Raw genomic sequence first — 16,057 nt, 5'->3', positions numbered from 1 at the left:
CCTTTTGTGTGTCCCTGTGTGCTGTGCGTCTCCACTGAATGGAGATCTGTCATTAACCCTCAGTCGCTTGCGCGGATGACACTCATCATCCACATGAATTTCCCACTCAATTTTGTCTCACAGGGCAGGACTGAGATCATACCATTTTCAGTAACTTTCTGTTAACACTCCAGCTGTTAGCTCCAATTATTGTTGGCTTTCAGTTATGAAAGATACATTGTTTATGAAACATTATTATAGTCTTGAGGACACCAGTCATCTGCGCGAGCTCTGCTGCCACAATCTGAAACAAAGTAAGTCTGTATTATTTTATTGCTTTACTAGAGTCAATCGATCTTTCACGTGCGTAAATTTGGACTGCAGTTACCTTCCGTGTTACCTAGTATTCTCTTTATTTTTAGATTATGGAAGAAATGTCAAAAGCAAAAATACCTCGGACAGAGTTTAGTAGAGATCCTAATGTATGGTTGGAATGGTTCAGTGAGCTGAGTGGTGAAGTTGCTCACAGTGATAGTGCTGACTCAGAGACTGAGGACCGTGTTCATGAAAGTGGTCACGATTCAGGAACAGAACAAGAAGTGCCAGAGAATGATGAATATACCATTGTTAGAAGCAGATCCTGTAGTATTATTACGCATTTGCCTGGACCAAAAAATCAAGCTTGTATAAAAAAGACCGAAATAGAAATTCTGAATTTGTTCTTGGATGAAAACATAATAAGCATTATCACAACATGCACTAATATGTCCATCAGTGAAGTTCATGGTAACTTCTGTAGGGAAAGGGATGCTAAAGAAACAGATGCGATAGAGATCAGAGTTTGTTATATCTGTGTGGATCTTTGAGATGTTCTAGGAATAATATATATCGAAATTGTGGGATAACTCAAAGGGAAACAGACTTGAATCATGTTATTTAAGCATAAGTGAAAACCGATTCAGGTTTCTGTTGACATGTCTTAGGTTTGGTAATATCCATGATAGAGGTGTTTGCAGAGAGACTGACAAGTTGGCTCCTATCAGAGTTGAACTTACGAGGGCTTAAGTCAGGGGAGTGCAGTAGGTGGTATAGCACTTAGCAGCCCCATCAGTCAAACATATCAGTAACAGCTTGCACTGTATGTGCTTGAGCATTGTCCTGCAGAAAGTGTCATCACGTCTGTCTCTAAGCTGGTCGTAGGTTGTGTTCCAAAAATGAACAGCATAGAGACAGAAGTGATGACACTTTCTGCAAGACCTGACCATCATTTTGCAGGACAATGCTCAAGCACATACAGTGCAAGCTGTTACTGATTTGTTTGACTGATGGGGCTGCTAAGTGCTATACCACCTACTGCACTCCCCTGAGTTAAGCCCTTGTAAGTTCAACTTCATTTATAAACTGAAGGAAACAGTTTACGGCATTCGCTTCAGAACTGCTACAAATTTGTCGAGCAATAGACCGCGCCATTAGAACTGTCAACACAACTGGCACTGCTAAGAGTATCCTACGACTTCCACATCACTGGCAACAGCTTATACACAATGCTGGTGACTACTTTGAAGGTCAGTAAAACTTTGAAACATGTTTATCTATTTTGTACGAGCTGTAAATACACTCCTGGAAATGGAAAAAAGAACACATTGACACCGGTGTGTCAGACCCACCATACTTGCTCCGGACACTGCGAGAGGGCTGTACAAGCAATGATCACACGCACGGCACAGCGGACACACCAGGAACCGCGGTATTGGCCGTCGAATGGCGCTAGCTGCGCAGCATTTGTGCACCGCCGCCGTCAGTGTCAGCCAGTTTGCCGTGGCATACGGAGCTCCATCGCAGTCTTTAACACTGGTAGCATGCCGCGACAGCGTGGACGTGAACCGTATGTGCAGTTGACGGACTTTGAGCGAGGGCGTATAGTGGGCATGCGCGAGGCCGGGTGGACGTACCGCCGAATTGCTCAACACGTGGGGCGTGAGGTCTCCACAGTGCATCGATGTTGTCGCCAGTGGTCGGCGGAAGGTGCACGTGCCCGTCGACCTGGGACCGGACCGCAGCGACGCACAGATGCACGCCAAGACCGTAGGATCCTACGCAGTGCCGTAGGGGACCGCACCGCCACTTCCCAGCAAATTAGGGACACTGTTGCTCCTGGGGTATTGGCGAGGACCATTCGCAACCGTCTCCATGAAGCTGGGCTACGGTCCCGCACACTGTTAGGCCGTCTTCCGCTCACGCCCCAACATCGTGCAGCCCGCCTCCAGTGGTGTCGCGACAGGCGTGAATGGAGGGACGAATGGAGACGTGTCGTCTTCAGCGATGAGAGTCGCTTCTGCCTTGGTGCCAATGATGGTCGTATGCGTGTTTGGCGCCGTGAAGGTGAGCGCCACAATCAGGACTGCATACGACCGAGGCACACAGGGCCAACACCCGGCATCATGGTGTGGGGAGCGATCTCCTACACTGGCCGTACACCACTGGTGATCGTCGAGGGGACACTGAATAGTGCACGGTACATCCAAACCGTCATCGAACCCATCGTTCTACCATTCCTAGACCGGCAAGGGAACTTGCTGTTCCAACAGGACAATGCACGTCCGCATGTATCCCGTGCCACCCAACGTGCTCTAGAAGGTGTACGTCAACTACCCTGGCCAGCAAGATATCCGGATCTGTCCCCCATTGAGCATGTTTGGGACTGGATGAAGCGTCGTCTCACGCGGTCTGCACGTCCAGCACGAACGCTGGTCCAACTGAGGCGCCAGGTGGAAATGGCATGGCAAGCCGTTCCACAGGACTACATCCAGCATCTCTACGATCGTCTCCATGGGAGAATAGCAGCCTGCATTGCTGCGAAAGGTGGATATACACTGTACTAGTGCCGACATTGTGCATGCTCTGTTGCCTGTGTCTATGTGCCTGTGGTTCTGTCAGTGTGATCATGTGATGTATCTGACCCCAGGAATGTGTCAATAAAGTTTCCCCTTCCTGGGACAATGAATTCACGGTGTTCTTATTTCAATTTCCAGGAGTGTAAATAGTTGCCACTATTAAAGTTCCAACCCTTGTATTAGAAATGAAAACAAAAAATGAACTGTGTTTGTAGTGAAGTATATAAAAAAAATTCATTTTTATGTATTTGTGAAAGCATCTTTGAAATTATGAAACAGTCATACAAAGAAATATACATAATTTACAAATGTATAAATGCAGTATCCAAATTAAGAAACATGATACTAGACAGTTTCTGTACTCTGGGCACAGCTTCTTTTCCTGTCTGCAATGTGATTTTGTAAATATTTCTATATTTGTGGCAATGCCTCTTCATAGCTCTGTAGACGGCTACTGTTTTCGCTTATAGTCGTTTGCGCTTTGCAAATGAAAGCTGTCAAAAGTGCTGCCAGGTATCAGGGATTTCTTTAATTTTCTTCAACTGTATGAGTGTCGTAGTTGGAAAGAATAAATGTTTTAAAAGTTTATGCATGATGCAGCAGTTTCTTCAGGTATCTCAGTGTTGACATCATGTCTCTTGAAGTAAGTGTATTTGTTTAGGTACATTCAGTGGCATACGTAGATACTGACTACAAAATATGTTGCGAATAGAATTATTAGCAAAAGAGTAATAAATTTAAATGTCAAACACCATGCTGCAGTTTTTCACGCATCTCAGTGTTTTCCTGAACTCTGTTAGGTAGATGGTTATTACCCCCACAGTGGCAGTAAAGAACATAGTGCTAAGTTTGGTTAAAATCACTCCAGTGGTTTAGGAGGAGGAGATAAGTTCTTTCCTTTTCAGATAATTTTTTTTACATCTTGCAAAGTATTTGCTGCAGTGAATGTATATAACAAATTAAAACAGAGCTCCAGACCCGGGTTCAGATGCAAATACCTAAATGCACAAGCTATGCACACTGCTCATAAAAGGCACAGCTTGAGGTTCAAACAATTTATTCATTGATTTCACTTATGAAGCTCATTATTTTTTGATAGCAGATTCTAAATGAGTGTTCTTTTATCACTTTTGTCTAAGCAGCATTGTTATGTTTTGCTAGTAGTATTTTCAGTTATACCTATGTTTACTCTCAAACTCTTTCATTCCTGAGAATTTACCCTAAAAAGTCCTAATGACAACACTGAAAAGCTCACCACATGCTCCTGTGGTGAAATATAGCCGAAAAGGGGTTTTTGCTATGCTTAATCAATGTTGGTCAGTTTGTTTGTAACACTGGACACAAACTGTGGCTTACGTTAGACAGCACTGCATTTGTATCTGTTGACAAAGTGTAGGTTTATGTAGGCACATATAATTTCCACTTTGTGAGGCATGTTGTATAAAGAAATAAAAGTTGTGATATTGAAGTGATGTGACAGTACTAAAATTATTTTGTATACTTGAAAAAAGAGACAGCATTGGTCGTATATTTTTTACTATTGCAAAATCGATTTTCTGTCACTGAGTGACCATCTTCAGTGCTAGAAGTTAAAATTTTTTTCACATTACGATCAGAGAGTACAATATAGAAAATCACAATTACATCTGCATATGAACATAACACTTGTTAGAAACAAACCTATATTGTATAACTTAAATTGGGATGCACTGTTGTCACTAAGCTTACAGCAATCACATAGACTGAGGTCGTTGTTTACCTGCACTTGTTCAGCAGACCTCGGTGTGACGGGGCTTGACACGCCCTCTATGTGACATGTGTCACGTGAAGACATAGTGTTATTGGTTTTGCGAATTATTAACACTAAATAACTCTTGTAATTTTGTGAATGGTGTAGTAATTCAAATTTAAAATGTGCGTACAACACATAGCAGACGCAGGAGAATATCTAAAATACATTGGCATATTGTTTTTTATAAACTATAAAACATAAAATAGATCAATGATAAGTTGTTAGAGTGCAGGACATATACAAAGCAAAAGATAATGCCAAAGAATAATAAATGAACAACATAAAAAGAGGCGCAACACAGGTCTTTCTTAAAAAACGTAACACCCACCATCTGGCGTGGGAAGTCAAAAGTACAACGTTCGTAATTTATGTAACAAACGTTAATACCAAGGAGTCAATATATAAAAAATAATAACGTTAATACCAAGGAGTCAAATATATAAAAAATAATCACAGTACGAAACTGCCGTTACTTAATAATTAAAATGCCGTGCAAATGTAAGGTGCGAACAAGTAGTATACAGTTTCGTACTGTGATTATTTTTTATATATTTGACTCCTTGGTATTAATGTTATTATTTTTTATATATTGACTCCTTGGTATTAACGTTTGTTACATAAATTACGAACGTTGTACTTTTGACTTCCCACGCCAGATGGTGGGTGTTACGTTTTTTAAGAAAGACCTGTGTTGCACCTCTTTTTATGTTGTTCATTTATTATTCTTTGGCATTATCTTTTGCTTTGTATATGTTCTGCACTCTAACAACTTATCATCGATCTATTTTATGTTTTATAGTTTATAAAAAACAATATGCCAATGTATTTTAGATATTCTCCTGCGTCTGCTATGTGTTGTACGCACATTTTAAATTTGAATTACTACACCATTCACAAAAGTACAAGAGTTATTTAGTGTTAATAATTCGCAAAACCAATAACACTATGTCTTCACGTGACACATGTCACATAGAGGGCGTGTCAAGCCCCGTCACACCGAGGTCTGCTGAACAAGTGCAGGTAAACAGCGACCTCAGTCTATGTGATTGCCGTAAGCTTAGTGACAACAGTGCATCCCAATTTAAGTTATACAATATAGGTTTGTTTCTAACAAGTGTTAATGTTCATATGCAGATGTAATTGTGATTTTCTATGTTGTACTCTCTGATCGTAATGTGAAAAAATTTTTTACTTCTAGCACTGAAGATGGTCACTCAGTGACAGAAAATCGATTTTGCAATAGTAAAAAATATACGACCAATGCTGTCTCTTTTTTCAAGTATACCTGTTACCTGGTCGTAGTGCACAAGACAACATGGAGTCGCCAATCAATTATTTTGTAGCTTCCGTGATGTTACCGTCTGTTTATAATGACTTTCTTTTTGCAATACATTTGTTTTTTTATCGTCTCTCATGTCAGTATCTCAAGTCCAGCATTCAAGATATCTGGCTCATAGTGAGGCTTCGATTTTGGTCTGCCCCATTTCTTTGAAATTATGTCATTGTTAAATTTTTTAAATTATTCACATGTTCAACAAATGAACAACAGAAAATTTTATCAGCACCATGTAAGTTATAATCTGACAAAAGTTCTTACAAAATGATAATCTATGATGAAATTTTCTCCTTTTTAATTCCTTTCTATGTTTCATTAAGGTAATGGAAAGATTCCACTTACATCACCATCAGCTTCTGATTGCAAATTGTTTGCTTCTGCGATGCCCTATCTATCATTGCTACCACTAAAATGTTTAATTAGTTATTCTACCAGTGTCTTCATTCTTGGCTGCCTCTCTGATGACATCTGCAGTGATGTTCATTATTTTTCTACATGTCTCACCAATGATTTGGCGCCCAGCTACTACACAGAGTTACTCAACTTCGTGAATAGTAGATGTTTTTATGTTTGTAGTGATACATTGTTTTAACTATGTCTATTCACCTTCAGTAAAACTGAAAGGACAATGATGTGGTGGCTCGAAAAGTGCAGCACATTACTGATGCAGGGTGGTGGGAGCAGTGTTATGCTGTGGGAGGCATTCTCCAGTGCTTGCATGGGACATATAGTAGTAATCAAAAACGCTGGCAGCTGGGAACCACCTGCACCCCTTCATGCTTGATGTCTTCCCTGATGGCGAGGTCAAGTCTCAGCAGTATAACTGTCTGTGTCGGGGAGCCAGTACCATGCTACAGTGGTTTGACAAGCATTATAGTGAACTCACGTTGATGTCTCATCAATCAAATTCACCTGATTTAAATTGTGGAACCCATATGGGTTACTATCAGATGCTGTCACCAAATACACAAATCTGTGGCCCATTATTTACACAAATTACATGACCTGTGTGTAGACATCTAATGTCATGTATCACCAAAAACCTACCAACGAACTATCAGATCACTGAATCAATGATGTATTGTGTTCCAGAGATGGACAAACAAGCTATTAAGCAGGTGGTAATAATGTTTTGGCTCATCAGTGTATTTTTAAGTGCTTCGTGATGAAGCTGAGATGTCTTGTACTTTTGTAGGTTATTTGCTTGCTAAGATCAGTTGCAACATAACTATATTTAGTTTTGTCTAAGATGATGTGGTCCAAGACAAATTGCTGCTCAGGTTGTGAGAGCCATAATATGGGACTGTCCATCCAGAAGGTCATATGTTTCATAAGTATCAGATTTAAGATAACATTTGCCGTTAACCATTATTTGCAGAATTCTGTATGTTTGTCATAGTAGTCATTGATTATGCTATGTGGTTGTCATGAGTGTTTTTGCATGATCCAGTTGACACAAAAACTCACCTAAGAAGCACCTTATTTTACAGATACATGGTCCAATTTCTCTGGAGTGTGATACAGTCTTTCTGGTGCATGATTCAGTAACTCAGGACCACCAAATGCTGTGTGAAATATTGTGTATTCAAGACAGCAGACAATGATTAATAACATCACATAACCACCAGTCAGTGAAGAATGTCTTTATATCAGTCGTTTGTTGGATGTCCAGAGATAAACCAATAATCAAAGAGCCTAGACTGCACTTCTCAACATGAGAAAGTTCAGTAAAATATAACAGCTTACAACAAAGATCAGTAACTGAGACAGTTTGCAATGCATCACTACCTTTATTGTAGTTAAAAGTTTCTTTCATTGTTGTTGTTGTCATTGTTGTTGTTGTCATTGTTGTTGTCGTACTCATCTTTATTTCTCAAAATGAAGTATACACAGTACAGTAACCCAGTAATGTAAATTAGCAATATCTACTTGTCCTGTATTACAAACACATAACATATCATCAAGATGTAATTTACAATGTCTAGTATGAATACACAATTATTTATCAATTGCACTGGATGCACTTGTGGAAGCAGAGTGGGACCACACTGTCACAGACAACATTAGAATCTTGTACGTTACAACATCTCAGGGAGGAAATTTTTCTAAATAGTAATGCCAGCAGTGTTATTCTTATCTGTATGAACATCTGAAGGTAACCCAGTTCTGAAAGTCATATTTCACAGCACAACACACAGCAGGACCACAAAACAGTTAGTGATTGCAGCACCGATAGCAATGTTGTACTTAATTACATCATATGGTTATTTGTAGATGGTACGACGCACTTATACATGTGATGAACATGTCGAGGCAGTGTCTTAATGATTGCCTCATATATGACACTGTGGTTGCTTATATAGCAACATGCAAACAGGGTAACATCATTCAACTTTATGGACTTAGAATAATTCCTGCCACTGTAAACTACAGCTATCCAAAGCATATACAAGTAAAATTAAATGTGTGCAGAGTGGCATGAGTTGGGGCAAGCAATGAGCCAGACACAAGGGTATGTTGCAGTGGCTCACACAATTGATACATATATCATATATTTGGATTAAAGGACAAGGAGACATCACTAAATTTACCTTACATGCTGATTGTACTGTGAATACTTTGATTTGAGAAATCAGTATCGATATAAAAAAATAATTGCATCACTGTAATGACTTGTTTTGGCATTGCTATGTAAGAAACCACACTGTCATATGTGAGTCAGGCACTAAGATGCCGCATCGATGTGTTTTTCGTGTATATTAATGGCCTCCTACCATCTACAAACTATATGATGTACTTAAGCATAACGCTGCTACCACTGTTGCTCTCTATTGTCAACTGGTTCATGGTCCTGCTGTGGATCATGTCATGAAATTTGACATTGTGCTAGCGAATATTGATATTGATGGTGGTAAAGATGGATTACTGTTGCAATTTTTCATGTAGATAAGAATAACACTTCCAGTTTTACCACTTTGGCAAACTTTCCTCCCCGAGATGTTGCTTACAAGAGTTTAACATTGTCTGAGACTGTGTGATCATTCTCTGCTGCATTATTGGTTTATCAACAGCAACAGATGCATCTGTGGAAGTAGAGTATGACCACCCAGTCTCAGAGAACTTTAAAACCATTTAAGCAACAACATATCAGGGAGGAATAGTTGTAAATTAGGTCTTAATAATTTGCTATGTATTTGGATTAAAGAATATGAAGATATTGCTAAATTTGCATTAATGGCTGACTGTACTGTGTACTTCATTTTGAGAAATAAAGAGAAGAGCGGAGGGTGGGGGTGGTGGTGGTGGTGGGGGGGGGGGGGGGGGTTGGGGGGGATGGAGAGAGAGAGAGAGAGAGAGAGAGAGAGAGAGAGAGAGAGAGAGAGAGTGAGTGTGCGTGTGTGTGTGTGTGTGTGTGTGTGTGTGTATTTTAAAACAATTTAATTGCATCACAGATAGTGATGCATCCCAAACTATCCCAGTTCTGGTTTGTGGTTTGTGTTGTACACTACACTACACATTTGCCATAGAGCACGTATCAGTCTTTGCAAAGTGCTATTCTGTGTGGCCCATTGCCATTGCTGACTCAGCCGCTTACTGTGTGCATCTAGACTTATCTATACGTGCATTGAGGATAGCAGCAGTTCGTGGCAGTTGAAATTATTCTACGTTTGTAACTTCGAATGACATCATTCTGATTGTACATTGCTATGTAAGCAACCACACTGTCATATGTTAGTCATAAATTATGGTGTGGTTTTTTGTGCATCATGCAAACAGAATTATGTCATTAAGGGCGACGGACTTAGAATGATTTGTGCCACTGTGAACTTGTACTATGATGTCAGTGATTGCTGTTGACATAGTAGTAAATTAAGTCTTAATGATATGTTATATTTTAAATTAAAAGATGTGGAGATACTACTAAATTTACATTTATGGATGAGTTTTACTGTGTATTTTTCTTACCGTCCACAGTTGAAAGTGATCTGATTCTCATTTTGTACACGCCCGTTGTTGACAACTCGTCACGCAGCTTATTATCTTCAGCTTAAGAGAATATGATCGTTCAGTGTAGCTGATCACTATGCAACATTTTCATGCATTTGGGACACTTTGTGACTGTGTGTCATAGTTAACAAAATTAAATTTTTATTTCACTGAAGGTGTTGAGTGTATGTGTTACAGCTTTTTTAATCACATCTGAAATATAATCAACATTTAGAGAACACCAAAATATAGAATTTACATTTTTTGTTCCATATGTTTTTCATGTTTTTTAAAAATGGAATGTCTTTGCAGGAACTGCTGTTGGTGCATTGTCTGCCCAGAGTATAGGTGAACCTGGTACTCAGATGACTCTAAAAACATTTCATTTTGCAGGAGTTGCATCGATGAACATAACTCAGGGAGTACCAAGGTGAATTTAGATTGAAATTCTGATATAAATTCCTGTAAAAACAAGAGGGCAACTGGCAGACTGTCTGCATGAAAGTATTGTGTCTTTAGTAATTGCTTCTTGTTGTGATGTGCTGGTATTTGTAAGATTATTTTTGATGTTTCACAAGGACGAGTTACTGCCCTTGTCAAAGATTTACTCTGGTGGTGTAAGTATATCAGTAAAGACCTTGCTTCACACAATTCTTCTGCCTGTGTACCCTCAGTTAGCAACATTGCAAACCATCACCTTACACATTACTGTAATATAAATTTTTCTACACAAAAGTAGAAACTTTTTTTTTTCCCCCTGTCAGACATTTTATATCACTGGGTAATTGATCAAAAATATTAGCTGCAACATTTAGCACTCTGTTTTATGCTCAGGAGAGTCTTAATGCGCGGTAGTGAATGTCATTTTTTCTTCTTACATTGTAATTATGCATATCATTATTTGTTTTGAGCTGCAGAGGCTGATTGCAACAAACTTCATGAGGGAATAAATCTGTGAAGTAGTAGTCAAAATATCTAACTTCCTGAATAGTTTCCTATGGGATGTCCATCAGTAAGCATCACATATTAGTATTACTGCACGTTTATGAGTGATGAAGACTTTCTTTCTTAAAGATGAGTTACCCAAAACCATTATTCCATATGATGTTATTGAATGATAATATGCAAAGTATATCAACCTTCTGATTTGTCTCTTCCCAAGATATGCAATGATTTGAAATGCAAGGTTGCTGAACTACGTTGTTGTAAGAGTTCCGAGATGTACTTTCTCCAATTTAAATTCTCATCAATATGAGCCCTAAAAATTCTGAAGTTTCCAACCTATTTGTTATTTCCACACCATGTGTTACTCTTGTCATTGGGGTAGTACCTGTGAATGTGCAGAACTGTTTACACGGTGTCTCTTAAAAATTGAGAGTGAGACTATTGACAGAAAATGAGTCAATGACAGTTTTAAGAACATTATTTACCATTTCTTCTGTTGCTGTTTGTATGTTTAGATTCATTATGGTAGTACCTTGTAGGTACAGAAATCCATCATCTCAGGGGAGAGAAAAAAATCTTGTACATACTTTTTGTTGAGGACCTAAATTCAACTTTTGCAATATTTGTTGCAGACTAACAGATATGAAGCTGTAAAACTAAATTAATGCAATAGGACTGATAGTTTTAATTTACAATAATTTTTCTTTTGAATAGGAATCTGTATGACATACAGTTTTACAAGATACCACTTTGAAACATAATTTATCTCAAATCTTTTCATTTGTGTTTTACGAGATATCGCTAGGATGATGCAGACCGTGTTTCTCCAATTTTTGATACCAGTAATGCAAAATGGTAAAAATGTGACTTACGAGGTCTCGCATGATAAGGAGCAATATCTGAGAAACAATAGTGGACCTCTGATTGAGCCTTGTGGAATCCCATAAGTGATTTCTCACTGTTCAGAAGCATCTCTCCATCTTACAGTGTTTGCATTATTAAATAGAACTTTCTTCATTCTTTTGGTTATATATGACAACCATAGTTTGACAATACCGTCAATTCATAAAAATAGTTTATCAGGGAGAATATTGTGTCTCACACAGTCAAAGGCCTTAGATAGGTCACAAATTCCAATCTGTACTATTTTGTTGTTTAATGCTTGTAAAATTTGGTGAGTGTGTGTGTAAGTGGCATTAACAGTTGAGCAGCTATTCTGAAATTCACACTGTGATTTACTGAGAACATTATTGATGCTCACTTGGGATTCCAGAATGCATCACCTTCGCAAAAATTTTAAAAATGATGTCAGTAGTGAAATGGCTCAATAGTTATTGATCTCTCTCCTCTCACCTTCTCTGGGTTTGAACAATGACATATCAGTGTGCATGCGACAGCATTCGTACCTAATGTGTTCGAAAATGCCCCACATAAAAATGGAATTTTCTAGTGCTTATACCTTGAGTTCTATTGGTGGTAAAAAATGTTTTTGATAGCCCTTGGACTAGGGACCATTTACATACTCAGGAGGATTGTCTTATTGTCACTATCCTACAGTACAGGGTCAAAGTATGAGTATTATGCACTTCTTCCTGCTTAGGCAAATGGAGCGAATGAGTTGGTTATTTTTCCATTTGATGCGGTCTATGGTGGTCATGATGTGACTTATGGAGACACCATTGTTTTGTGGACGGTTCCTCAGAAAAGTCACAAAAAATGTTTTTTTACTGTATTTTTGCCGTCACCAGTGGATCGAAACCCAGCCGAGGATTCCAAGAAGGGTATGCTCAGCAAATGGCTGAAATTTTTATGATATACTCCTAAGATCCTGATTCTTAAGAACCTCGAAAATTCTCATGACGTCTGTATCTGTTTCCAAGATACAGAGGTTCAAAGTTACCCTCCTTTTACACACAAAATACCATTGTAAAATCTGACGTGAGATGGAAATATAGTTCATAAAAGTGAAGTAGTATAGAGAAATGTGCAGTTAACTGTCTCTGTTATCATCTGAGAATCCCATGTTGTTGTACTGAAGCACATGCAATTTTTTATTGTACATAAAATCCAGTATCAAGTGTAAAATTAGTTTAGGTTTATTTCTGTTTCACATAAGTCAACTATCTAAATTTTACTAATACATTTGTTTTCATATGAGTTACGTGCCCTGCTGAAGCAGACAAAAGAAGGGAACCGATGGAAAAATGCTTCTGTCAGAGCACAAAACAGTTTAAAAAACTGACTGAAAAGTAGAGTGCCAGCTTGTTTATTCTACCATCCTCAGCACATTTAAAAATTTTGGTATGCTGACGTATTCACACTTTTTGTGCTTAGAGAGAAGAAGACAGTGCCAAAGAAGTGGAAAAGTAATAAATACTGGAAGATTCGTCAATCCCCTTAGTTATCTATGTCTTTTTATGTGGTTTTTTAATTTCTTTTGTCTTTAGTTTATGAGGAACGCTATTTTCAAATAATGACATGAATTTACTATGGAACAGATGAAATTGTATGTCAGCGTTTGGTAAATTATAAATTTCATCTCTTGCAAACATTTATCCTGAATTCAATAATTATTATAACTGGTTTCCAAGAGGAAAATCTGTACTGCAAGGCTATTTATCCTAACCAACTGTGCATCATGATCAGAGAGTGTAAAGGATGTACAAGCATATATTACTAGGGATAAGATAGATTCTGCTTACAGGAAAATGTAAGAGGCCTTCAGAGAAAAGAGAACTACCTGTATGAATATCAAGAGCTCAGATGGAAAACTAGTCCTAAGCAAAGAAGAGAAAGCAGAAAGGTGGAAGCAGTATTAGAGTGTTTATACAAGGGAGATGTACTTGAGGGCAGTATTATGGAAATGGAAGAGGACATATATGAAGATGAGATGGGAGATATGATACTGCGGGGAGAATTTGACAGAGCACTGAAAGATGTAAGTCGAATCAAGGTCCCCAGGAATAGACAACATTCCGTTAGAAACTGATAGCCTTGGGAGAGCCAGCCATGAAAAAACTCTTCCATCTGGTGAGCAAGATGTTTGAGACAAGTGAAATACTCTGACTTCAAGGAGAACATAATAATACCAATTCCAAAGAAAGCAGGTTCTGACAGGTGTGAAAATTTCCAGACTATCAGTTTAACAAGTCACGGCTGCAAAATACTAACATCAGTTCTGTACATATGAATGGAAAAACTGGTAGAAGCTGACCTTGTGGAAGATCAGTTTGGATTCCGGAGAAATGTAGAAACATGCGAGACACTATTAACCCTACGACTTCTCATAGAAGTTGGGTTAAGGAAACAATATTATGAAAAGGAGTGTAGCCTCTTGCCATATAGTGGAGGTGCTGAGTCGCAATAGGTACAACAAAAAGACTGTCACAAATAAAGCTTTCAGCCAGTAAGGTCTTCGTCAACAATAGAAAACACACACACACACACACACACACACACACACACACACACACACACACACAAACTTAACTCTCACACATGACTGCAATCTGAGGCAACTGCAACCACACTGCATTGTGGTTGCATCCTCCTCACTCATCATAAGTAACACAAAAATGGTAGAACCCTCCACACTGTGATAACAGTGGCTGTTAGTGCCCATATGTGTCTCTGGCACAAACCTAAAGATCCTGTCAATAGGGAGCCATCTATGAACTTTTGTCTCTGTAACATTTTTAAATTATTTCTTTGGCTAATATCTTTCAGGAAGTAGTTCAGCTTCCACCATAATCTAATTTACGAATTCACTTATTAGATAACATATACTTTTCTTACCAGAGATTATTTCAGTAATTACTTTGCAGAATAGATATGGTTAAAAATTTACTTCAGTACAATACATTGAAATTACAGCATGCACCTCGTGTGAGTCTCTAAAACCCCAATATTTCTGTAAATTTTAGTATTACTGGAGAAACTGTTCAGAACTTTCACTCTCATTTAAAGCAAAATCTGTACTAATACCTTAATAGTGTTTTCTGTAATGAGTTTAATGTTCTGTTTTTTTAAACCATATAGCAGAACACTAACACAAACCACTTCTTGAATAAACTTGTACACATAAGAAAACACACTGTGCTAAATCCAAAATATTTGCAACTCTACTCTCATAATGCAGTGAACGTGAACAAACTTCATATTTAGTAACATTACTAGCGATCTTGCCTATTAATTCAGCGTTATCCATGTGAGTAGTCTCGTTCCAGTCTGTTTCCTATTAATTGAAAATTTGTTCACCTGTAGTTAATACATCCAGTCTTCCCTGTACTGCTCCAATATACAATGTTCATAGCCTAAAAAACTCATCCATTTCCCAAGAAATTCATAACAAAGATTTGTAAGTGATTGTTACATTCTATTTCATTTCAAAGTACTCTTGATATAATTTTCACTCTTAATACTTATTTAATACAGTTCCGCATTACAGATTATTCTTCTCTTTCAAGTTTATTATTTATTTAACAGTTATAGTGAAAGAGCTCTACTCATGGTCATGTTGACAATATTAAATGTAGTGTAGCGCCGATATATTGTTTCGCCTGGTACCTGTTGGTGTTACTGGCTTACAGGGAGCTTTGTATTACTTTTGCATTTCAACACTAGATGTAACATACATCTCTACATCACATACACTGTCACGCCTTTATAAAAAGCACTGTTTAAATGCATAAACAACATTTAGATTTATATGTACTCATCACAGTCACCTACTATAACCAATTACATTCAAGATGCTTCTGTCATCAAGTCACATTTAGCTTTTCAATGTTTTCTTTAAATCTAATAAGATGTTTATCAGGATAGTTCCTTTGTAAAGGACTTGACCAGTATTGTTCAGTCTAGTAAGTGTGTTTCATCTCTTAATTTCTCTCATCATTGACAAGACTTTAAAGCCTATTCTTCATTCTATTTTTAAGGGACCTGAAATACATGTTGCTGAATGGTGTCAGATAGTAGCTTCTTCTATTATTCTGTCATATGTTTCTGATGACAGGTGATGTACTAGCACTATTTTTATGTCATGTGCGGTTTAAAAACACACACACACACACACACACACACACACACACACACACACACACACACACACACACCTGTACTGTT

General features: G+C 38.1%; 1 protein-coding gene across 3 annotated transcripts in view; it reads left to right on the top strand.

Annotated features, from left to right (window-relative positions):
• Positions 1-16,057, top strand: part of LOC126477299 (DNA-directed RNA polymerase III subunit RPC1) — a 231,559-nt gene that overhangs the window by 166,467 nt on the left and 49,035 nt on the right. For all 3 annotated transcript variants that reach the window (XM_050103606.1, XM_050103605.1, XM_050103608.1), the window contains exon 20: positions 10,301-10,418. In XM_050103606.1, coding sequence (XP_049959563.1) covers positions 10,301-10,418 — 118 coding nt within the window. The remainder of the gene's footprint in view (positions 1-10,300; positions 10,419-16,057) is intronic.

The sequence above is a fragment of the Schistocerca serialis genome, chromosome 1 (genome assembly GCF_023864345.2).
Source record: "Schistocerca serialis cubense isolate TAMUIC-IGC-003099 chromosome 1, iqSchSeri2.2, whole genome shotgun sequence".
NCBI lineage: Eukaryota > Metazoa > Arthropoda > Insecta > Orthoptera > Acrididae > Schistocerca > Schistocerca serialis.
The sequence above is the reverse complement of the archived record's forward strand: the minus strand, read 5'-3'. Positions and strand labels throughout refer to the sequence as shown.